The sequence below is a fragment of the Lolium perenne genome, chromosome 6, assembly GCF_019359855.2.
Source record: "Lolium perenne isolate Kyuss_39 chromosome 6, Kyuss_2.0, whole genome shotgun sequence".
Lineage (NCBI taxonomy): Eukaryota > Viridiplantae > Streptophyta > Magnoliopsida > Poales > Poaceae > Lolium > Lolium perenne.
Window position 1 is genome coordinate 93,360,867 of NC_067249.2, and position 22,330 is coordinate 93,383,196.

Sequence of the window (22,330 nt, forward strand, 5' to 3'; positions counted from 1 at the left end):
GGTGCGATGGCTTAGTGCTCCCGAACGCCACAAGAGGCCTCACCTTGAGGTGTGGTTGCTCGATGCACACCAACGCTACAAAGGTCTCACCCAAAGATGCGGTACTCACACCACACACCGAGCGCCACGAAGGCGCCTCACCTTATTCTCCGGTGGCCCTCGCCACAAAGGCCTAGGTCACGGTTCCACTAAGGGATTTCTTTCGAGGCGGAAACCGGGCCTTACACAAAGCTTGAGGCACGCATCCACAACTTAATTGGAGGCTCCCAAGAAATCGCCACAAAAGGCCTCAAATCCGTCTAGGTTTCAAGAACCCAAGAGTAACAACTTTCTTGCTTTCACTTCCACGAATCACCGTGGACAATTCAAACCGATGCACCAAATGCAATGACAAGAACACCACAAAGATGCTCAAGTACTTCTCTCTCAAATTCCAACAAAACTACAAAAACTATTGGGGGAATAAGAGAGGAAGAACAAAAAGGAAGATGAACACCAAATATCTTCCAAGAACTAGATCTAGAGATTCCCTCACAAAGAGAGAAAGATGATTGGTGGGATTGTAGATCTAGGTCTCATCTCTCTTTTCCTCAAATTTGAGCAAGAATCATGGAGGGATTTGGGGTAGAGGAAGCTCTTAGATATTGGCAATGGAGGAGTGAAAAAAGTGTGTCGGAACCCTAAAAAATGAGAGGATGAAGATGGCTATTTAAAGGGCTGCCAGAAATTCTGCCCGTTGGGGCTGTTCAGGCAAGACCAGCAGTATCGGCCTGATATGGTCGGCAGTGCCGCTAGCAAGAAGCAGCAAGCAGCAAACGAGCGGGCGCGCGCAAGCGAGGGCAGCGCAGGCTGGCGAGCGAGCGCGTGGCTGGCCCAGCGAGCAGCGCGCAGATGGGCCATCGAGGCGCGCGATAGGCGGCAAGGAGCGGAGCGGCGGAGCCTGGGCGCGAAGCTGGGCCGGCCCGACAGTGCCGCTGGGGCCAGGCTGGAGGCGTCGTTCTGCGCGGCCCGGTAGTGGGCCGAGCGGTACTGCCGGCCCATCGAGGGCGGTAGTGCCGGCTGCCTCCCTTTTTTCTTTAAATCAAATAGAAGACAAACTTCAAAAGACGATATCTAGAGTTTGGAAACTCCGATCAAGACGAAACCAATTTTGTTGGAAAGAGGACGACAAGAGCTACCCCACAAAAACTGAAAATATGAAAACAAGTGGGGATTGATTTTCTATGAATTTTAGAGGTGCAACACCTCAACAGAGAAACTGAGAAGATCACCAAACTCGAAAACGCAACAAGTGATCTATGCGAAATCCGTTTTCGATGAACTAGAGCTTGTCATGAGAATAAGCACAAGCTCTAAAACACCATATGGATAAGCTCCAACTAACAACCAAGAAAGATGATGCAAGGATGCAAATGCTTGAGCTCTTCGAAGGATACGATCGAGTTACTCACTCGAGAGCCCTCTTGATAGTACGGCAACCGGTCTCCAACTACACCATGATACCGGTAAGAAAGAAATCCTATCAAGAGCAAACCTTAACCTTGCGCGTTCCACTTGAGCTCGATGATGACGATCTTGACCGCAACAAGATGGAACGCATTTCTTGATTGTGCTTGCTTGACGAAGTCTTGTGGATTGCTCCCTCATAATCCACCATGGGAGAGCTTCTTCTTCGGCGCAACTTCACATATCCATGAACACCATATGGATGGCAAGATTCAAACAAATGATCTCTTCGAGATGGCGCATCTTGAACTTGCACTTCATTTGTTTATTCTTCATCGTTGATGTCTTGAAGTTAAACTTGAGGGCTCACTTCATCTTCATCTTCAAGACATACTTGACACTTGATCTTCTTCATTTGCTTCTTACTGCAATCTTGAAGCCAACATATGGTTCAAGCATTGCATGTGGATAACTCCTACAAATATAACTCAATGCAAACATTAGTCCATAGGGATTGTCATTAATTACCAAAACCACACTTGGGGGCTCCATGCACTTTCAGAAGTCCTTCAACCTACTACATTTACCATGACATGCGATGCAAGGAGAGCCATGAACTGTGGTCTTCTGAGCGGCATTACGTGCGATCTTCGAAGCGACATAGTAGCCACACTATTGCGATAAGAACTCGAAGTAAGCCTTTTCTGACTCCTCTCTAGTCTTATACCCTTTGTGGAGGTTGTGCTCGCAACCCATCACTTGTGGCCTAACGTCCTCCCATGACTTGTAGACTCCTGAAACTCTCATGTAGTACCAGCGGGGGGAGGGGGGCAAAACAGAAGAACTAATTCTGTTGGGGCAAATTGCTCAAATTTTCCAGTTCTAGACCTTGTGGGAAAAAAATCTTCAGAATTGGCAACAAGGTGGGGGGTGCCCCCCTGAATGCTTCATAGCTACGCCAGTGTGTAGTACACCATGTACGAATTGTATTTCTATCAAAAGAACATATGAAACATAACAAATAGACAACTGCAAAAAAATGTTCAAAGCACAAACTAAGCAAAAGAAGCATGCATGATCATATAGGAAAAAACATTACAAGTTTAATCTACCAGCTAGTGTGTTGGTACTAACGATCACACCAGCTAATATGGTGTCATCCTACCACCACATCAAAAGGGTGTAATCCTACCACCACAAGTTCGTCATCATGTAAGAGGTTAGTATATAGCACCTCACATAACATACATGCCTTGTCATAAGCGTTCATCAAATCCTAGTTACTTCAAAACATACAACCATCATCATCGTTATGCATGCATCACCACCAACCCATCACCAGAGAGCGCTACACATAGTAGTGCATTGCAAGGTAGTAGGTCCTAAGCCAGAGCTACATGTGGTCCACTGCCATCAAGTTACAGGCCTATTGATGGGACTTCCGTGGTCGGCCACAACTCGGCCGTTTGGGCCCAATCGGCCACAACATGACCGATTGGATCCTAATTTCAAAAAAAATTCAAAAACACGTCATATTCCTGGAAATTAATAAAAATGTATTATTTAACAAAAGCAGAAAACTGCAGCTGTTTTGGTGACCACATTTTAGTAGAGTAAATTATGGCTAATAACTCAGCAATTTTTCATAGCTTAACCTTTTCCAATTATCTTGACATTTGACTGGCCTGTACGCCACCTGCCAGTTCGCAAAGCCAGATGCCCTGACTTCATTGCGGCCTCATCCCGAACACCTAGCATCCACAACCACAAGCCTTGCCCCACAGATACCTGACCTACATCCGCGGACGGACCGTCAGATTACAAGCTTCATCACCCTAGTAATGTTTGTCTGATTCAAATGCACTGTATTTACGTGAAAACAAACTACAAGGGAGCCATCAATAATGTATTAAACTATATTGAAGAGATAAATATTTACAAGCGCATCAGGAGCAACTTCACCTCTGATTGTTCATCACCGCAACCGGATATCATCCTGAATGTATCCTAATTTTTGGCCTAATACTTATTCTGATGATTGATTCAACATCAAGTGAAATCCTAGCTTTCCCTACAATCAGTTCTTTACTATCCGGGGATTTTTGTGGGCATTGAACCCTAGATTTAGAAGCTTTCCCAAACACCTTCTGGCCAGGAAAAGGCGTAGCAAAGTTTTTTGGGAAGACTTGTCAGCATGTGTTTGTACCTAATCTTGATGCCATGCACAAGTTACAACCATCGAGCAAAAGATGGCCTTCCTGTGGCATATCAACAGGCATTTGCTCTTTAGCAAGTTCCACATCCGTTTGCACAATATTGTGGCGTCCGAAAACTAAACATTTAGCATTCTCAGTGCCAACTGCCAAGGTTCAGACAGTAGTCATTTAGCACCTGAAAAACATTGACAAGACAATGTATCAAGGTTCGAATAAGTGCACATATGATGGACCGGGTGAGAGAAATGGTCAAACAATATTTCTGAAAGGGTATTACCGGCAGTTATATATCTCACTGTGCTTGACATTTCTTTTTTGCCACAAATAAAGATCGAGCCATCATAAATATGAAGTGTATCCCCCACCAAGTGGTACTCTTGGATGAAATACGGCTTCGATTGATAGGCTAGGACAGCACCGGAAGCCAACACTCTAATAAAAAAGAAGAATCTTAGCACAAGGGTAGTAAAGCTTCTCTGACAGAAATTAACCCATGAAATCATGAATGCACCATTTACTAATGCTTCGTTTGGATATTTGCATTGGAGGGCTTGGCATTGTATTGGGTTGAATATCTAATACCTAAGATATTGATATTGAGAGCGAATGCCAATATTTCTGTTTGGATGTGTTAGATATTTGGAACCTGACTAAATATTGAAGTTCAGTGACAAATGTTGTTTGGATGGTAAAAATGATGAATTGCAGTTCTACGAGTTTCAATCATTATACAATGTACGCAATATTCAGTCCTTATTTTTATCTAAATCTGCGTTTAAGTATTTAAGGCCAGAGGTAGTAGCTCAATTTGGTTTAAGCTAAATCCTAGTACTGTATATGTCGGGTGCGTTTCGTGAAGTAGTGGTAGCTGATCACAGCAAGGATTATCACGTTGGAGCTTGCCATGCTGAACACCAGGTTGATGGCGTTGGTGATGGACATCATGCGGAACTGCACGAGGATGTGCCCAGCTTCCCGCCATGCCGAGAAGAAGAAGCCTCGTTGGGCGCTGGCACGGAACCACCATCCACCGCGCGGATTGGGAAAGAGGGGCGAACGATGACGGCACCGTTCCAAGCCGCAGAAAGAGGGTGAGAGGCCGGAGTACCTGTACCACCGCCGCTAGGTTTCCATGTGCGAGCTTTGCGAGCGGAGAGAGGAGAGATGTCGCTCAGTATGTGTCGAAGCGGTACAGACCGAATACACAGCGATGTCTACGCTAACCCCTCGACATTTGCTCTGCTCTTTTTCTGCCGTTGGACCGGTTCCTAGATATCGAGCCCGAATGCCAGGCTTCAATACACAGACCTGCCAAACAGCTGAGATTCGGGACTCACACCTCCCGAATGTCTAATATCTAGGCTCAAAGTAAACATCCAAACGAACTGTAAGGGAACGTAAAATGGCTGTTGGTTGAAGCCATCCTGAAATTGGAGATACCACGTCGGATTTGAGTTGGAAGGGAGAGAAGATATGTCGTCGTCAATCTAGAAGGCATGCACATGAAATGATGATGTAGCCCACATGAAATGATGAGCATAATAGTACATCAGTAAGAGAAAACATACCAAGCCTACTCCTCGTCCATCAATTTATTCCACATTGTCTCTCTTTTTCGCCGCTTCTTCCATCCAGTTCCTCATCAACGGCCTTGATGACGTCAATGGTGAACCAATTGGGCGCACTTTCTTATAGAAAATATAGTGCATATGTTGGTACAACAGTTATACGCCTTTATACATTGCTAGATTTTTTAAAAAATGGACGTGGTGAGGAGAAATATACCTGCAGCAGGGCTAGGTTGCCGCAGGGCCATTGCACCATCTCATGTCCACTTCCCAGTTTCTTTATATTATTAATCAAAAAAGCACGTGTGAAACAATTGAAGTTCAATTTCTTCATACGTTTCACGTACTTAACAATTGTTCAGTACTTCAACGGAACTGTTGAGGTGGACTTTGGTGCAAGAACTGTACCAAGGGCCACAAGAACAGCTCTGCGAAGGAAGTCATCGTCAGCTAATCCGCTCTTGATGGCGTCCGCGATCAATCCATCAATACTCAGACTTTCGGAGGACTTGTTCAAAAAATGAGATGGTACCTCATTCATAGCAAATTCCCCATCCTCAAAAAGGATGGTCATTTGTCTTTCAGACCAAAAATCTCCTCCACGTCGACTCCTTTTACAGTAATCGCGGGTTGGTCTTCTTGCAAATTGAATTTTTCAGACTCTGCATCAAATGTCTTAATCATGTGGGTCAGGATAGACCTTCGTGGACATTTGATGCAGAGTCCGAAAAAATCAATTTGCAAGAAAATATCAACCCGCGATTACTGTAAAAGGAGTCGACGTGGGGGAAATTTTTGGTCTGAAAGACAAATCAGTAGATGGACTGGATATTGACACCATCCTTTTTGAGGATGGGGAATTTGCTATGAATGAGGTACAATCTCATTTTCTGAACAAGTCCTCCGGAAGTCTGAGTATTGATGGATTGATCGCGGACGCCATCAAGAGCGGATTAGCCGACGGTGACTTCCTTCGCAGAGCTGTTCTTGTGGCCCTTGGTACAGTTCTTGCACCAAAGTCCACCGCAACAGTTGCGTTGGAGTACTGGGCAATTGTTAAGTACGCGAAACAGATAAACAAATTGAACTTCAGTTGTTTCACACGTGCTTTTTTGATTAATAATATAAAAAAATTGGGAAGTGGACATGAGATGGTGCAATGGCTCTAGGGTAACCTAGCCCTGCTGCAGGTATATTTCTCCTCACCACGTACATTATCTTTAAAAAAATCCAGCAATGTATAAAGACGTATAACTATTGTACCAACATATGCAGTATATTTACTATAAGAAAGTGCGCCCAATTGGTTCACCATTGACGTCATCAAGGCCGTTGATGAGGAACTGGACGGAAGAAGCGGCGAAAAAGAGAGACAATGTGGAATACATTGATGGACGAGGAGTAGGCTTGGTATGTTTTCTCTTAGGAGTAGGCTTGGTATGTTTTCTCTTACTGATGTACTATTATGTTCATCATTTCATGTGGTCTACATCATCATTTCATGTGCATGCCTTCTAGATTGACTACCTTTTGCCTTAGCTAACAGAAAATCTCTTAGCTTTGAAGGGAAAACGTTTTTACCCTGTTACCACATTCCCTATGCACATGTGTGAATCATCTACTGGCCTACTGAATCGTGAGGCTACTGATTTTTCTATTAGTTTTACTCACGGTAATAGATGGCAGAATAATATTATATGCTGGGAATCAGTAAGGATTTTGTGCTCTGGCCAATTTTGAGAAACGTGGCCAATTCTTATCTTATTTTATGATTACCTCTAATACACAAAATTTCAATACGCTCAAATTCAAGCATCTGGAATTTCACAAAATCTTAAAATCAGCTGCTCTTTTCAGGTCAAGTCATTAGTTGTCAACATTCCATTATAAAGGCAATAATTTGTCTCGCTTGCCATGCATTAGTTAATATGTCATATATTCTAGCTGCATCAAAAGGATAGATAAATAAGACAACTTTTTAAAATATAGAACATCTTGAAATAAGTCGAAACTACAGGCAGGGAGACAAATAAAGTTTTTGGATACGAGCGGACACTTACTGGTATGCTCAATATGTCACCTTGAGAATTGGTCAGCACTGGCAGTGTTCGTCTTGCAGAAGCTGGAATAGATCTCAGGACCTCAAGAGCTTCCGTTGCTGATAATTGCAAATAATTAGAGTGATTCAGGAGCTCATCGTCCTTTAATTTCTCACTGGAAACTTTTGAGACATTCTGGTTCTCCTCCACTGAGCCAATTCTAGAAACTTCAGCAAGGAACAACCAATCGGTATCAAACATGTGACGAACTGCGAGACTTCCATCTTGATTCACTGCACAATGCTGGCATATCCCTTTTTGACTGTCATATGAACATATTCCATTTGGAACAGATTCCAAAGTATTCCATGTAATCAAGAACCTGCTCATAAAGTGACATGTTTCGCCAGGCCAGAGACAAAGAACTTTCACATCAGGAAAGCTTGTTTTCTCCAAGTATTGCTCCTCATATTTATGTTCTGTTGTTCTTATAAATTTCTGATGTTCTTCTGTTTGCAGGTTGAGGAGCTTTTCTAACGAAAAATCACCTATAATATTGAGATCCTTTGCTCTATTCAGAACATCAGTAGAGGATTCATGACTCAAAAAAGGTATGCTTGAGCACTGTAGAAATTGGTTAGAGTATAAGCGTGCTTCAAGTGCTACATGATCAATTTCAGGTACCGGTGGTGGCTGTTCTTCATAGGAACACTTGTAGGACATCTCACCAGAAAATGACTCCAGCAAGTCAGCAGAGCAACAGACTAGTATTTTTGTACTTTTAGACCTTGGAAAAGTGCAAATGTAACAACCAGCTACAGTAAGGGCACCCTGCATGAGATTAAAGTATTAATTGATGAATGGACAGGGTCTTCTTATGATAGCAAGGCGTATTAATTACGCACCAGAGAGGCACAAATACACACAGAGCCCAATAGTATTTCAAAGAGAATATATTACACATTGTGTACCGCTGCATATTTCGTTTTGTTAGAAAATATTGGAACTTCGATTAAATCATGTAACATCCCTATTTTCTCAATTTTTAAAAACTAAAACCTTATTTGAATTAAATATTTAGTTTTTCAATTTTAGGGGTGAAGTCCCGAGTCAAAATATACTTCTACCCGAGAGGGGGAGAGACACTTCACCCCTAAAATTCAAAAACCAAATATTTAATTCAAGTTTGATTTAATTCAAATTAAAGCCAAATTCTAAAACACCAAGTTAAGCTTATTTATTCAAATGTAACACAGCAATTTTCTTGAGAGGTTTTATTTCTCAAAAGTTTATAACAGACAAAATTAGGATGTTACAATTTACAAATTCTTAGATATATAATAGGATGGTCAAGCCAGGATCACAAGTCTCAAGTGTTTTTTTAAAGGGAGACTATGCACGAAGCCACGAACCAAGCCCAGCTCACTTCTTTTACAAGTCTCAACTCACCCTTCCTGGTTCACACCAAAAACAGCAGCTGAAAATAAACTTTCCTACTTGATGGCCAACCCTTTCTTGACAATGCATATGTGCTTCTTTAGCAATTATTGTTTTAAACTTGATTCATTTAACAACACAAGGTAAAAATCAACACATGTGGCTCACAGCAAAAGTTTGCAAGACGATACTGAAATAAGTAAGAAAGAACCTTGCAAGGTGTATTACGAATGTAGTCCATGAACAATCGAGTAGCTCTTCCACGGATCGGCCTGTGCCTCTGTGAAACAAACTACAAATAACTGAATATTAGTATCCCATCCCACAAACAATCTGACCAATGAAAAACTTTAATGATAACATTTAGATGGTACATGTTAGAACTAAATACAAAGAAACCATGATGAATCTAACATGTACCTGTAATACGCATGCCAAATATTGTGAAAGAGAAAGATCATCAACATTTTGTGGGTCAAGTTTTTTAAGGTCAATGACAGCGTACCCGTACTGCAACACAACAAAAGAATGTTAAGGGGAAAATAGTGAGTCTAATGAAGTTACCAATCAGAAGGTACTAGGAGACTTCAAATTCAAGTACAGAAGAAGCGCAAACCTCGGTTATTGTGACAGACTGCTTGATGGCCATATTGCAGGCATTGCTGACACACACTCGTGTCAACCGGCATGCATAGATCAGTTTCTGAAGTTCTGATTGAAAGGCACCTGAAGATAAAAAAAAGGCACTTGTCAGATAAATGAATATCTTTGCATTTCTATAATAAGGCATATGTGAAACATGTCTGCAAGCAGATAGATCGGGCACTAGTGGTGGATCTTGATGTTAGTCATGTAAGCCACTAAGCCTTTCTAACTCTGCTCGCAACTTCAGGCGTTCTGAAATTTGAAGCATCTTGGACCCTTTTTTCCTTTTATGCTTCTGATAAATAACTCTACTCCATCCCCTATAATTCCCACTAACTCTAGCTCTAACTCACATTGAGCTAATTATGCTGTTGTTTGACCAACATATTCTATAACCACCTTAAACGAGCAAGATTAGCTTAAGTAGTCTGTTCTCCTAGTTAGATTCCATTGTGTCACCGAGATGCGGACACGCTTCACTATTAAGTATTTTGATTTATTGTTCGGAGTAGAATCGGACCCAGGCAAGAGACATAAAATAATTTTGAATTTTATCCTGATTTCAAGGAGATAATGCAACTCCATTCAGTGAGCGTTATTATTCAACTATTCAAGGGGGTTACAAAATTGTGGATGAGCAATGGGCCAAGTTTGTTCCATTAACCAAGCATTAGTTAATCATAATTAGTTGTGCGGAAACATAAGACTCAAAACTCAGATGGAATTTACCAAGTCTAAATTGTAAGAAACTACAAATGCTCGGCCAAACTCCATTTATCAAATGTTTGTGGGCAGCGTGAGTTGATCATATAGTTGATTGTTACAAAAATGAGATGTACATCTCATGACAAGCATTTTCCTCACACGACATGTCATTTTGAAATAAAATAGAAACAGAGGATCATCAAAACAAAAGACATGGACTATAAAAACGAAACAAGAGTGGCAGCATAAACGCAATTGCAAACCATCTGGGGATAAACATCTCAAAGATGCCCGAATTCGGTTCCTAGCATACTGCATACTATTATTTGTTGGATCTTCAACCCACAAATGATTACTTCCTTGACATATCTGTGGAGAATGATTTACACATTAGTAACACCACATAAAATTGCTATATAAAACAACTGACAGCTCAAATCACTTGAGATGCACATCCATGTTTTTCCTAAAAAAAGCTTTATGCCCAACATTGAAGAGAAAGCTTTAGTCCCCACACATATTATCAAGCCTTGATTCTCCTTAGGATGTTGTCAGTAATATGTGTAACAAACTAACAATACAACTCAGTCAAGATAGGCTGACTAGATGAACTCTGGAAATGAAAGGCTGGGTAAAATGTCTATCTAAAGATGAAAATTTGAGCCTGACCTATCTGAATAACCCTCTCTTTTCTATCAATGCATCGAAACACAAAGCTTTTTGCATTTTCGCGAAAAAAATTGTGCTTTTGTGTTACTTGAGTTGGTAAACTTCACATCTAAACCTCCTAAATTTGCACAAGTGGTCAACAAAGTCTTAAATATATATGACATGTGAAGATATCTAGAACTTTTCAATCTGTCCAATGGCATGTGAAAAGCTTCATCAACTTATCAACTTCAAATATAATGAAATTCATTGATTTTGAAATGTGATCACATGATAAAAGGTTGTTTAGCTTAAGTGTCATCGCATCCTTAGTTACAGTAAGAATATGAATTGGACCTTCTTTATACAAATTTATTGACTCTGGTTAAATGAATTGCTGATTCCAAAAACATGAGATGAGATCAAAAGCTTACCTTATACATGTCATTTTTCGAAAATTCGAGCATGGGCCGAACAAGAAGGATTCCGTAACGACAAAAATTATGTCCATCATATTTCAAATTAGGTGCAAACAATTGGGAGGCAAAGGCTGTGCCAGCAAGACCCAAAACTCCGCTGTTGCGAGATAATCTCAAAACAAAGAGCTCTGCCTGCAGTTAGAAGATGAATTCATTCAGACAGAATTATATAATCTGCAGTGGCAACGAATGACAAGTATAGATCATAAAAACATAAAGATGAAATCATACATGAGACTTATTGATCTTCAGACAGCAAAACGATGTTAAACTATAAAACTGAAGGACTATTGTGTGTTGGCTCCAAACCATTCATCCATTCAATCAAATATCCATGCAAATTTAAGTCGGAAATTAAGTGTGCAAATCAAGATCAAGATACAGCAGTACATGAATGCACAATAGCAACTCTAGTTCACTATATACAAACTCTAACACGAATTGTACTAGCATAAGAGGAAATTCCGAAATTGTTGTGCACATTGAACTATATCAACAAGTGTCATTGAGTTTGATGTTCGTTAATACTAAGAAGTAGTTCCTTGTGAATGTGTACATCTTCCCCATCCAAACAAAAAATGAACACATCTTCATTTCAACAGACCTGGTCATCAGAGTGATGTGCAATAAGTAAGACTCCTATTTGTTGCTTTATACAAATGTCCAATAGTTTTTGGTACCTGAAATTATAAAAACATGTTACATGAGGCTTTATTAAAACGGAGTAAGATGTTCAGCATTTGCTGATAAACTGGCACAGAGAAGCAAAAGGGCACACACTACACTAGGTAAATATAGGTGAATATTCCACAAAGAACACAGCAATCATCTCCATCACGTCAGTATACTAACAGATTTACATATTTTAATGGTCAGTGTGCAACATGTCACTCTTTAGGGTGTGTTTGGTAGGTCGGTTCTACCCAGAAAATCTCCTCCCAACTGAGAATTTTGGGCCATCCAGTGTTTGTTAGGTCGGGTCGGTCGAACTGGGCAGTGCCCACCTCGCACGAAAATGAGCTCTCAGCCCTGCCCGGTAGAGAAGCTCAGATCGAGCTTCGCAGGTGGGCAGGGCTGACCTCGCCCGAAAAAACCCCCCCACGCCCCGCACCGGGCCGAATCCAACAGGGGTCGTGCGCTCTCCCCTTCATTTCCCCCCTGGAACGCTCTCCCCCGAATCCTCCCCTGCGCGCCTCCCCCGAATCCTCCCCTGCGCGCCTCCTCCCGACGCCGACCTAGGCGCCGGCGCGCCGCCTCCCGACGCCGACCTAGGCGCCGGCGCGCCGCCTCCCGACGCCGGCCTACATCGCCTCCCCTGCGCGACGCCTGAGCGCCCGCGCGAGGACTCCCGACGCCGGCCTGCACTGCCTCCCCTGCGCGACGCCTGCTCGCCGCCTCCCGGACGCCGGCCTGCGCCGCCACTCTACCGATGAGCCCCGCCACCATACGGACGAGCTCCGGCCACGGCCAATGGCTAGCGCCACCACGGCCACGGGCCAGCGCCGCCACGGCCGGCCAGGGACTCGATTGCTTTTGATTTTTTATGTATAGGGACTCGATTGCTTTTTTCGTTTTCTTTCCAGGGGCCTTTGTGTAGAAATAGGACCTCAGCCTGGTTAAACACAGAGCTGGGCACCAAACAGCTTCTTGGCCCAGCTTGGCTGAACGTACCCGACCCAACAAACACATGGTAATATCTGAGTACAACTTGTATGGGGTGAGCATGTCTCACCTGAGAAAGATAATCTGTGGTGAACCGACCTACCAAACACACCCTTAGTACTTCAAAGCTTTCTTGGCAAGAGGACACATGTGACCTGGGTTAGGAAGACAGCCATTTAGCCACCACAGCGCTATAACAATGATGCTGAAGAAATTTTAGTTACTACCTTAATAAACTGTGTGATTCTGTTACAGCTAATGAAATGCTGAGTAAAAACATTGTGTCTTAGCAGAAGCCACAACTGAAGACTACCTGGCCAACAATAGGGTTTTATACTAAAGCAGTACCGATGTGCTGAATATTTACAGCTCTCATGCCGTTGGCAAAGAACACGAAACATTACATGGAAAAGTAAAATATCGGATTGAACTTCAGGTGGGACCCTCCCTCGCTGTTGAGGGTTCGAAGAAACAATAGCGGAACTAACTCTAATTACAACGTTTCAAACATATAAATAACCACAAGCACACAGAGTTTGCATCTGCTCAAAAATTTCTTATATCAAAAAACAGGCAGACGAAAATACCTCATTTCACGGGCGGCCTCTTGCAGATGCCCTAGATTTGGCCGCCCATTTGGCCACTCACATGTAGCAATCTCACACATGACACCTACAACAAAATCGTAACACCTCAAGATTCTAAAATCGTATTTAAAGGCTTATGCAAATGCAGCCCAAGGAATAAAATCCGGCTCCAAGTGTCACCGGCTCATCATGCTCATTTTCAATGTATGCAGGTTCTTTGTGAACTAGTTTTTATTCTTTTCCCTTTCTTCAGTTAAGGAATTTAACTTACAGAAGTTATAAGCTTACCCATTGCGTGCACCCGGTCACGCACTAGCTGCGCCTCCTGGGCGCTCTCTAGCCGCAGCCCATGGTCAACCACGACCCCGAGGAGCCCTTCCACGAACCCCGGGGCGACGGATCCCTTGTCCTCGGACTTCCTCTCCACCGCCTTCTTCCAAGCCGCCGCGAGCACGCAGAGCGCCATGGAGTCCGGCCCGCCGGAGACCCCAACCGCTGCAAGAAAGAGGGGGTATGAGGTAGGAGAAGATTGGAAGAATAAGGCACTTGTAGCGAGTACCAATGCGGTGGTGGGGGTGGATGCCAGCGAGGGCCATGCGACGGGCGAAGGATTCGTGGTACGGGGCGGAGGAGACGGGGGAATAGGTGCAGCGGCATCGTAAGAGGCGGCGGATGGGGAGGCGGGGTGAAGGGAAGGGGCGGCGGGAGAAGAGGAGCATCGCCGGAGTTGAGAGTGGGGGAGAAAGATAATGGGAGGGCTTTTCTTCCCTTACTCAGTTTCGGGCTTCAACGGGCCACCCAAGCTGACTGTCTGGGCCCAAAGGCTGGGATTGCTGGCGAACCGTATACACCGCCAAGGTCTTCATTTTTCGTTTCTTTTTGTTTGCTTTTCTGTTTTCTGTTTTCTTTTTTCATTTCCTTTTCTTTTTTCTTCTTTTTCATATTTAAAAATTCTTCATATTTAAATTTTTTAAATTTTGAGAATTGTTTAAATTTAAAACTATTCATATTCTTAAAATATTGATATATAAGAGTAATAAATTTGAGTTTTTTCAATTCTAAAAAATGTTCAGATTTAAGATTTAAAATATGTTCATATTCGAAAATTGTTCAAATTTAAACATGTTTAGATTTTGGAAAAAGTTTTGTTTTTAGAAATTTTGAAATTATTCAAATTAAAAATGTTCGAATTAGAAACCTTCAAATTTTGTAAAATAATAAGTCATTTTTTGAAAACCAAACAAAACCATGAAACGTGAAAAACCCAAAAATCTAGGCGGAAAACTGAAAACCGGGATAGAAAATCGAACAACTATATATGGGCTTGGCCCGGAAGCTAGTTTTGGGTGTGCGGTGCACCGATTTCCTCTGACCTGCTTGGTAGCGAGGAGCTCCCAGGATTGCTAGCTCGCACGGAGCTTAAACCGCGATAACTGGATTTCGTATCTAGGCCAGGCCATATTAGCTATGGTGACTGATACGTCTCTGAAAGATCGAGATGTCGCCTAGAGGGGGGGTGAATAGGCAATTAAAAACTCTTACGAATTTGTCTTGTAAGAATGCGGAATTAAACTATCGTTTAGTTTACAAGCACAAACCCTAAATATGCTAAGCTCAACTAAGTGTAACAATAGCAACTAGAGCTAAGCAAGATAGGCACAAGATATATGTAGCACAAGTAATAGCAAGATATATGTACTTCAAGCACGATGGCTATCACAAGGAAAGAGAGCTCGGGTATAGAAATAACTGAGACACGCGGAGACGAGGATGTATTCCCGTGTTCCCTTCCTTTGCAAGAAGGTACGTCACGTTTGGAGGAGTGGAGGTCCCACGAAGGATTCCCCGCGCCACGAAGGCTCACCCTATTCTCCGAACCACACCCACGAAGGATAATGGCCCTTTCCTTATGGTTAGCTTTTCCTCCGCTCCGGAGATGGCAAGCTCCACAACCACTTCACAAGCTCCACGAAGGAGAAGCCCGGGCCTCTTCACAATCTTCTTGAAGAGATCACCGGAGCACCAACCGCCAAGCCAACTAGGAGGTCTCCCTCCAAGAGTAACAAGCTCACGGTCTCTCACTCGAACTAATCGTGGTGTAGAGCTCAACACTATGCAATGATGCAAAGCAAGAACACTAGAGGTGTTCAAGTCATTCACTCTCAAATCCCACCCAAGCAACAAATGCTAAGATGAGATTGGAGAGGAAGAACAATGGGAAAAGTCAACAAAAGACTCCAAGATCTAGATCCAAAGGGTTCCCCTCACTTAGAGGAGAAAATGATTGGTGGGGATGTAGATCTAGATCTCCTCTCTTAGATTCCTCAAGAAATAGCAAGAGTTATGGGAGGAATCAAAGGGGAGAGCAAGTTCTTCAAAATGCAACAATGGAGGAGAGAGAATGGGAAGAACTATCTTGCTCAAGGTGGAAGAAGGATCTATTTATAGCTAGGAGCAAATAAAACCGTTGGGGGAAAAGGACAAGAAAACTGCAGGAAAAACGGGCCCAAAAAGTGCCCCAGCCGGCTGCCAGGCCGGCCGACCGGAAATGGCGCTGACCAGCCCAGCTGGGCGCCCGGTCGGGCCGGCCCACTGGCCGGGCGGGGCGGCGGCAGCCGCTGGGCGGCATATAGGCAAGGGGCGCGCGGTCCGGTGGGGGCATCCGGCTGGGCCGGGTGGCGGCCGAGCGGCCGTAGGTAACCGGTGCCCGGGCCGGAGGAAGCCGCCAGCCCACGGGATCCCGCCCGGATGGCACAGTGCCTGTGCCGGTTTCGACCGGGTGGGCCGGCGCCTGGCCCGGTCCGGTTGGCGCCCGGTTGTGGACCGGGTGGGCCGGTCGGCCGGCTGGCCCCTGCCCTTTTCTTTTTCTTCTTTTACCTTTTCTTTAATAACAAATGCTCCCGAACTCCGATTCGAATGAAACCAATTTTGTTTGAGAGGTAAGAACAAATGCTATCCTATGGAAAGTGGAAACACAAGAATCTGTAGGAGGGGATTTTATCATGAATATAAAAGGTAGAACCTTTTTTTTGACAATCAATACCACATATATTCATAATAACAAATAGTACATGGTAGAGATACACGAGCTGTCTCCAGCGATTACAAAATAAAGTCTAAAAGATACTAGCAAATCTTCGAGGTCTTCAAACTCTTTCTTCTTCCAAGACATAATCTTGTACTTTTCTGAAGGCAGCCAAAGATAGATAACAAACCATAGACCTGTAAATACCAACGAAGGTTCTCCCATAATTTTAATTTGAGCCGCAATGCCAAGGCTGCGTGCACGCGCGCAACCATTAAAGTAGTCAATCAACATCGGCAAGAGTACCAACACCAGTATATCAGGGAATAAAAACCGATCTGCCTTGTCGATGTTGATGGAGAGCCGAGAATACAAATCACCATTGTCGAGGACGTAGCAACCGGGACAAGAACTGCGAGGATAATCCTCCTCGCGGCAACCATGAGAAAAGATCCAAGATCGATCTGGCGAAGTAAGATCTGAACACCCATACCTAGATAATTGTAATATTTCAGCACCACCATTGACGTCGGGAAGGAGATCTCGTCGTCGAACGAAAGACCGAAGATCACTTATTGCAGACGATGCCATCTCCATTGCGGGGAAACCAACAAGAAAACGGCGATCAAAAACCTAACATAGACTACTGAAAAGACTACTTTTATTGAAAACTCCACTCATAGATCGGGTTTCCCACTCCTCCCGACGCCGGCGAAGCCGGCCGGAGGAGGGGGAACCGATCTATGGAGGAGGCTGAGTCGGGGTGGCTAGGGCTTTTCTCAAGAGGCGACGGCTACAGGGACGTAACCCTTATAAAAGGTAGAACCTTATATCATGAATAACCGACAAAATCACCCAACCTCGAAAACGCAAATAGAAGATGCATGCGAACTCCGTTTTCGATGAACTTAGGCTTGTTGTAAAGCTAGCAACAAGCTCAAGAACCTTACACATAGAAACACCAAGAAGCAATAGGATATGCAAAGTATGCAAAGGATTGAGCTCCCTAAGACGATGAGATCAAGTTACCCAACCGAAAGCCCCTCTTAATAGTGCGGCTATCTATCCTATAATCCGGTCTCCCATCAACCACCTTGAGACCGGTAAAAGGAAAACCTATCAAGGTCATACCTTTGCCTTGCGCATCCCGCTTGATCTTGATGATAACTCTTCAAGCTCTACACAAGCCGGAATGCCTCACTTGATCAATGTTGCTTCGTGAAGACTCACAAATACTCCCCCATACACTATGATGGGAAAGCTCCATTGATGCACATCTTCACATGTCCATTATCACCAAATGGACGACAAGCTTCAAGCATGTGATCCACTCAAGATGCTCATCTTGAACTTGCCCAACTCAACCTTGTATCTTCTCATACTCACATAAGATAGAGCATGGCTAATATTGAGTTCCACATAAGAACTCCATCTCCGTTTCTTCTTCTTGATCATATCACATATATGTCTTTAAATCGATGATCTTGATGCCAATACACAAGGTGTATCTTTATCTTCATGGCATCCATACTTGAATCTGAAAGATCGAGATATCGCCTAGAGGGGGGGGTGAATAGGCAATTAAAAACTATTGCGGATTTGTCTTGTAAGAATGCGGAATTAAACTATCGTTTAGTTTACAAGCACAAACCCTAAATATGCTAAGCTCAACTAAGTGTAACAATAGCAACTAGAGCTAAGCAAGATAGGCACAAGATATATGTAGCACAAGTGATAGCAAGATATATGAACTTCAAGCACGATGGCTATCACAAGGAAAGAGAGCTCGGGTATAGAAATAACCGAGGCACGCGGAGACGAGGATGTATTCCCGTGTTCCCTTGCTTTGCAACAAGGTACGTCACGTTTGGAGGAGTGGAGGTCCCACGAAGGATTCCCCGCGCCACGAAGGCTCACCCTATTCTCCGAACCACACCCACGAAGGATTATGGCCCTTTCCTTATGGTTAGCTTTTCCTCCCCTCCGGAGATGGCAAGCTCCACAACCACTTCACAAGCTCCACGAAGGAGAAGCTCGGGCCCCTTCACAATCTTCCACGAAGAGATCACCGGGACACCAACCAAGCCAACTAGGAGGTCACCCTCCAAGAGTAACAAGCTCACGGTCTCTCACTCGAACAAATCGTGGTGGAGAGCTCAACACTATGCAATGATGCAAAGCAAGAACACCGGAGGTGTTCAAGTCCTTCACACTCAAATCCCACCAAAGCAACGAATGCTAGGATGAGATTGGAGAGGAAGAACAAGGGGGAAAGTCAACTAAAGACTCCAAGATCTAGATCCCAAGAGATTCCCTCACTTAGAGAAGAAATGGTTTGGTGGAAGTGTAGATCTAGATCTCCTCTCTCAAATCCTCAAATATGAGCAAGAATCATGGTGGGGAACAAGAGAGAGAGCAACTTCTTCAAATGCAACAATGGAGGTGAGAGAAAGGGGAAGAAGTAGTTGCTCAAGGTGGAAGAAGAGCTATTTATAGCATGGGAGCAAATAAAACTGTTGGGGGGAAAAAGACAAGAAAAACGGGCAAAAAAACTAGCCAGAAAACGGCCCAGCCGGCTGCCAGGCCGGCCGGCCGGATTTGGCGCTGATGCGGCCGGTGGCCCATCCGGCCGGACTGCCCAATGAGTCGGCGATCGCACAGCGCGCGCGGGCGGCCGGTAAGGCGATGAGGCGCGTGGCCGGTGGGGAGACCCATTGGCCGGGGTGGCCGCCGGCGGCCGAGGGGAAACCGGCTCCTAGGCCGGAGTGGACCGGCGGCCCACCGGAGACCTCCGGAAGGCACAAGCGGCCAGGCCGGTTTTGGCGGTGGGCCGGCTGCGGCCGGAGTCGGCGGCCGGCCGACCCCCCCCCCCCATTTTTTTCTTTTTCCTTTTTATTCTTTTCCCACTTACCTTTTTCTTTAATAACTAATGCTCCCGAACTCCGAATCGCATGAAACCAATTTTGTTTGGAAGATAACAACAAATGCTATCTTATGGAAAGTGAAAACCCAAGAATCTATAGGAGGGGATTTTATCATGAATATAAAAGGTACAACCTTATATTATGAATAACCGGTAAAATCACCCAACCTTGAAAACGCAATAGAAGATGCATGCGAACTCCGTTTTCGATGAACTTGGGCTTGTTGTAAAGCTAGCAACAAGCTCAAGAACCTCACACCGAGAAATACCAAGAAGCAATAAGAATGTGCAAAGTATGCAAAGGATTGAGCTCCCTAAGACGATGTGATCAAGTTACCCAACCGAAAGCCCCTCTTAATAGTGCGGCTATCTATCCTATAATCCGGTCTCCCATCAACCACCTTGAGACCGGTAAAAGGAAAACCTATCAAGGTCATACCTTTGCCTTGCGCATCCCGCTTGATCTTGATGATAACACTTCAAGCTCCACACAGGAATGCCTCACTTGATCAATGTTGCTTCGTGAAGACTCACAAATGCTCCCCCATACACTATGATGGGAAAACTCTATTGATGCACATCTTCACATGTCCATTATCACCAAATGGACGGCAAGCTTCAAGCATGTGATCCCCTCAAGATGCTTATCTTGAACTTGCCCAACTCAACCTTGTATCTTCTTATACTCACTTAAGATAGAGCATGGCTAATATTGAGTTCCACATAAGAACTCCATCTTCATTTCTTCTTCTTGATCATATCACATATGTATCTTCAAATCAATGATCTTGATGCCAATACACAAGGTATATCTTTATCTTCACGGCATCCACACTTGAATCCAACACATGGAGAACAAGAGTACCTATGGAATATTCCTTCATATAAACTCAATGAAAACATTAGTCCGTAGGGGTTGTCATTGATTACCAAAACCACACATAGGGGCAATATACCCTTACAATCTCCCCCATTTTGGTAATTGATGACAACCACAATAAGAGGGTTTATATAATGAATATTAGTGACAAGTACGCAACTTATCCGAGAATAAGTTGTATACAAGAGGTTGTATTTGATATGGTCAAGTAACACAAAGCTACTAGCCCATATCAAAACTGGCTCTACTCACACAACTACAACAAATGCAATGGATGTGAGTAGAACCAATATATATAGAGAAAACTCCCCCACAATGTATGCACGTGTGATGATCATGAATTCATTGCATACATTGTCAAGATTAACCTTTGGGATAGTTTCCACTATATATATACAACCATGCAAGACATATAAATATGGAATGCATGAGAGGCAAAACACTTAAACACAAACCAAACTTAAGTATAAAACCATTCCCTTAAACCCTCTAAACTTCTCCCCCATTGGCATCGATTGTCAAAATGGGTGAAAAATTTAGAAAGCCAATATAATGTGAGTTCCTCCCCAAGGTGTGCACTTCTCATAATTTGAGTGGAATCAAATGCACATATCCAATGATGAATACTTGAAGGAATTCAAACTATATTGAGGATCAAAAATTGCACAAGGATATCATGGTGAAGGAAGTTTTAACAAATAAAGCAAGCAGTCAAAGATCCAATTGGACGAACAAAGATATCATGATAAGAGAGATATAGTGCTCTAAATAAAAATAAGGAAGCTCCCCAAGGTTCGTGCATAATTTATAATGTTTGCATTTGAATACAATATGCATAAACATGGAATCCTCACTCCCTCTATATCATGTAGAACACAACCAAGATAGAGATAATATGCTTATCAAGAATAACTCGGGTCCAACAATTACGAGATATGAGTGCATGAAGAAAAACAAGTAAACCAAGCACTCATAAATCTTCTTTACCAACACTATTAAAAACAAAAGGGTAAAAGATGGTTGGCAAAGAACAAGGATATCAAGGTGATGGATTAACGCTCTCATGTATATAAGTTTCTAAAGTGGACATAGTGGTCCATAAAGAAACATGCACACACAAGAGGTAAAAAAATAAGATACGATATCCAAGATGAAGTCATAAAATATACCAAAGGATATTTGCTTAAAAAGCATATATAGCCTATGGCTCCAATTTTCACTAGTGGTATATGAATGAGCTTCAACAAAGAAAATCTCAAAAACATCACAACCAACAATAAGGGAAGTAAAGCTAGTTGGAATGTTTTGAGAAAGGCAACAAGTATCATAAATATGGATTTTTCATCAATATTGCACATAAGAGCTCTTTGAGGAATTGATATGCAATAAATTGCTAGAGGGCATATTTGAGATAGGTGAATCATAAACATGATATATATATATTCCTATCATATGCATCTTCTCAAATTACTCAAATGTACAATAAGAAGTTTTCTTTAAAAGGATTTTTCAAGAATCGCAATATTTTCGAAATAAAGAATTTCATGCCAAGATGCAACCTACAAGAGGTTGGATGCTATATGAGTATGCATGAATAAGATACTTGTTACCGAGATAGCAATGGCTTGATGTAGTAGATAAGAGTTCATCGATCATCCTAGCTTGACTCCAACTTTCATATGGTGACAACACCTTCCTTATAGATGGGATAAGCCTCCATTGCATCTCCAATGTACCTAAAACATCATTCAAGTACATCTTGGTCCCCAAACTCATTGGGTCCAATATGGTTAGACTAACCACAATATATAGGACACACTCCATATAAACATGTGCATATTTAGATGAAATTTGAATTTCATGCACATCTTAGCCATTTAGGATTTGATGGAGTATATCCTACATAATGGATCAAAAGAAAGCAAGCATGCTATAAGTATAAACAAATTACATATAAGCATGCACCAAAACTTTTAAAGATCCAAGAAAGATATACTTTGGACAAAACACCAAAAGAATTAAATAAGGCATAGAGGTGTTTACAAAACAAATTTGTTGTCCAAATTATAT

At 43.0% G+C, this 22,330-nt stretch overlaps 1 protein-coding gene across 4 annotated transcripts; it reads right to left on the reverse strand.

The window, feature by feature from the left end:
* Nucleotides 1-2,695: 2,695 nt before the first annotated feature.
* Nucleotides 2,696-14,195, reverse strand: LOC127344921 (uncharacterized). 4 transcript variants are annotated; one of them, XM_071821909.1, is made up of 13 exons: nucleotides 13,992-14,195; nucleotides 13,721-13,927; nucleotides 13,433-13,517; nucleotides 11,788-11,863; nucleotides 11,139-11,315; nucleotides 10,320-10,425; nucleotides 9,323-9,432; nucleotides 9,127-9,216; nucleotides 8,918-8,998; nucleotides 7,291-8,100; nucleotides 3,940-4,094; nucleotides 3,409-3,837; nucleotides 2,696-3,239 (listed from the first exon to the last, which is right to left on the reverse strand). In XM_071821909.1, exons 1-11 carry the CDS (start codon nucleotides 14,149-14,151, stop codon nucleotides 4,002-4,004), a joined length of 1,995 nt encoding a protein of 664 aa, XP_071678010.1. In that variant the 5' UTR covers nucleotides 14,152-14,195; the 3' UTR covers nucleotides 2,696-3,239; nucleotides 3,409-3,837; nucleotides 3,940-4,001. The 4 variants fall into 4 exon arrangements, with proteins under 4 accessions (XP_071678010.1, XP_071678011.1, XP_071678012.1 ...); XM_071821910.1 differs by having other exon boundaries at nucleotides 2,697-3,234; XM_071821911.1 differs by lacking the exon at nucleotides 2,696-3,239 and having other exon boundaries at nucleotides 3,345-3,805.
* Nucleotides 14,196-22,330: the final 8,135 nt, after the last annotated feature.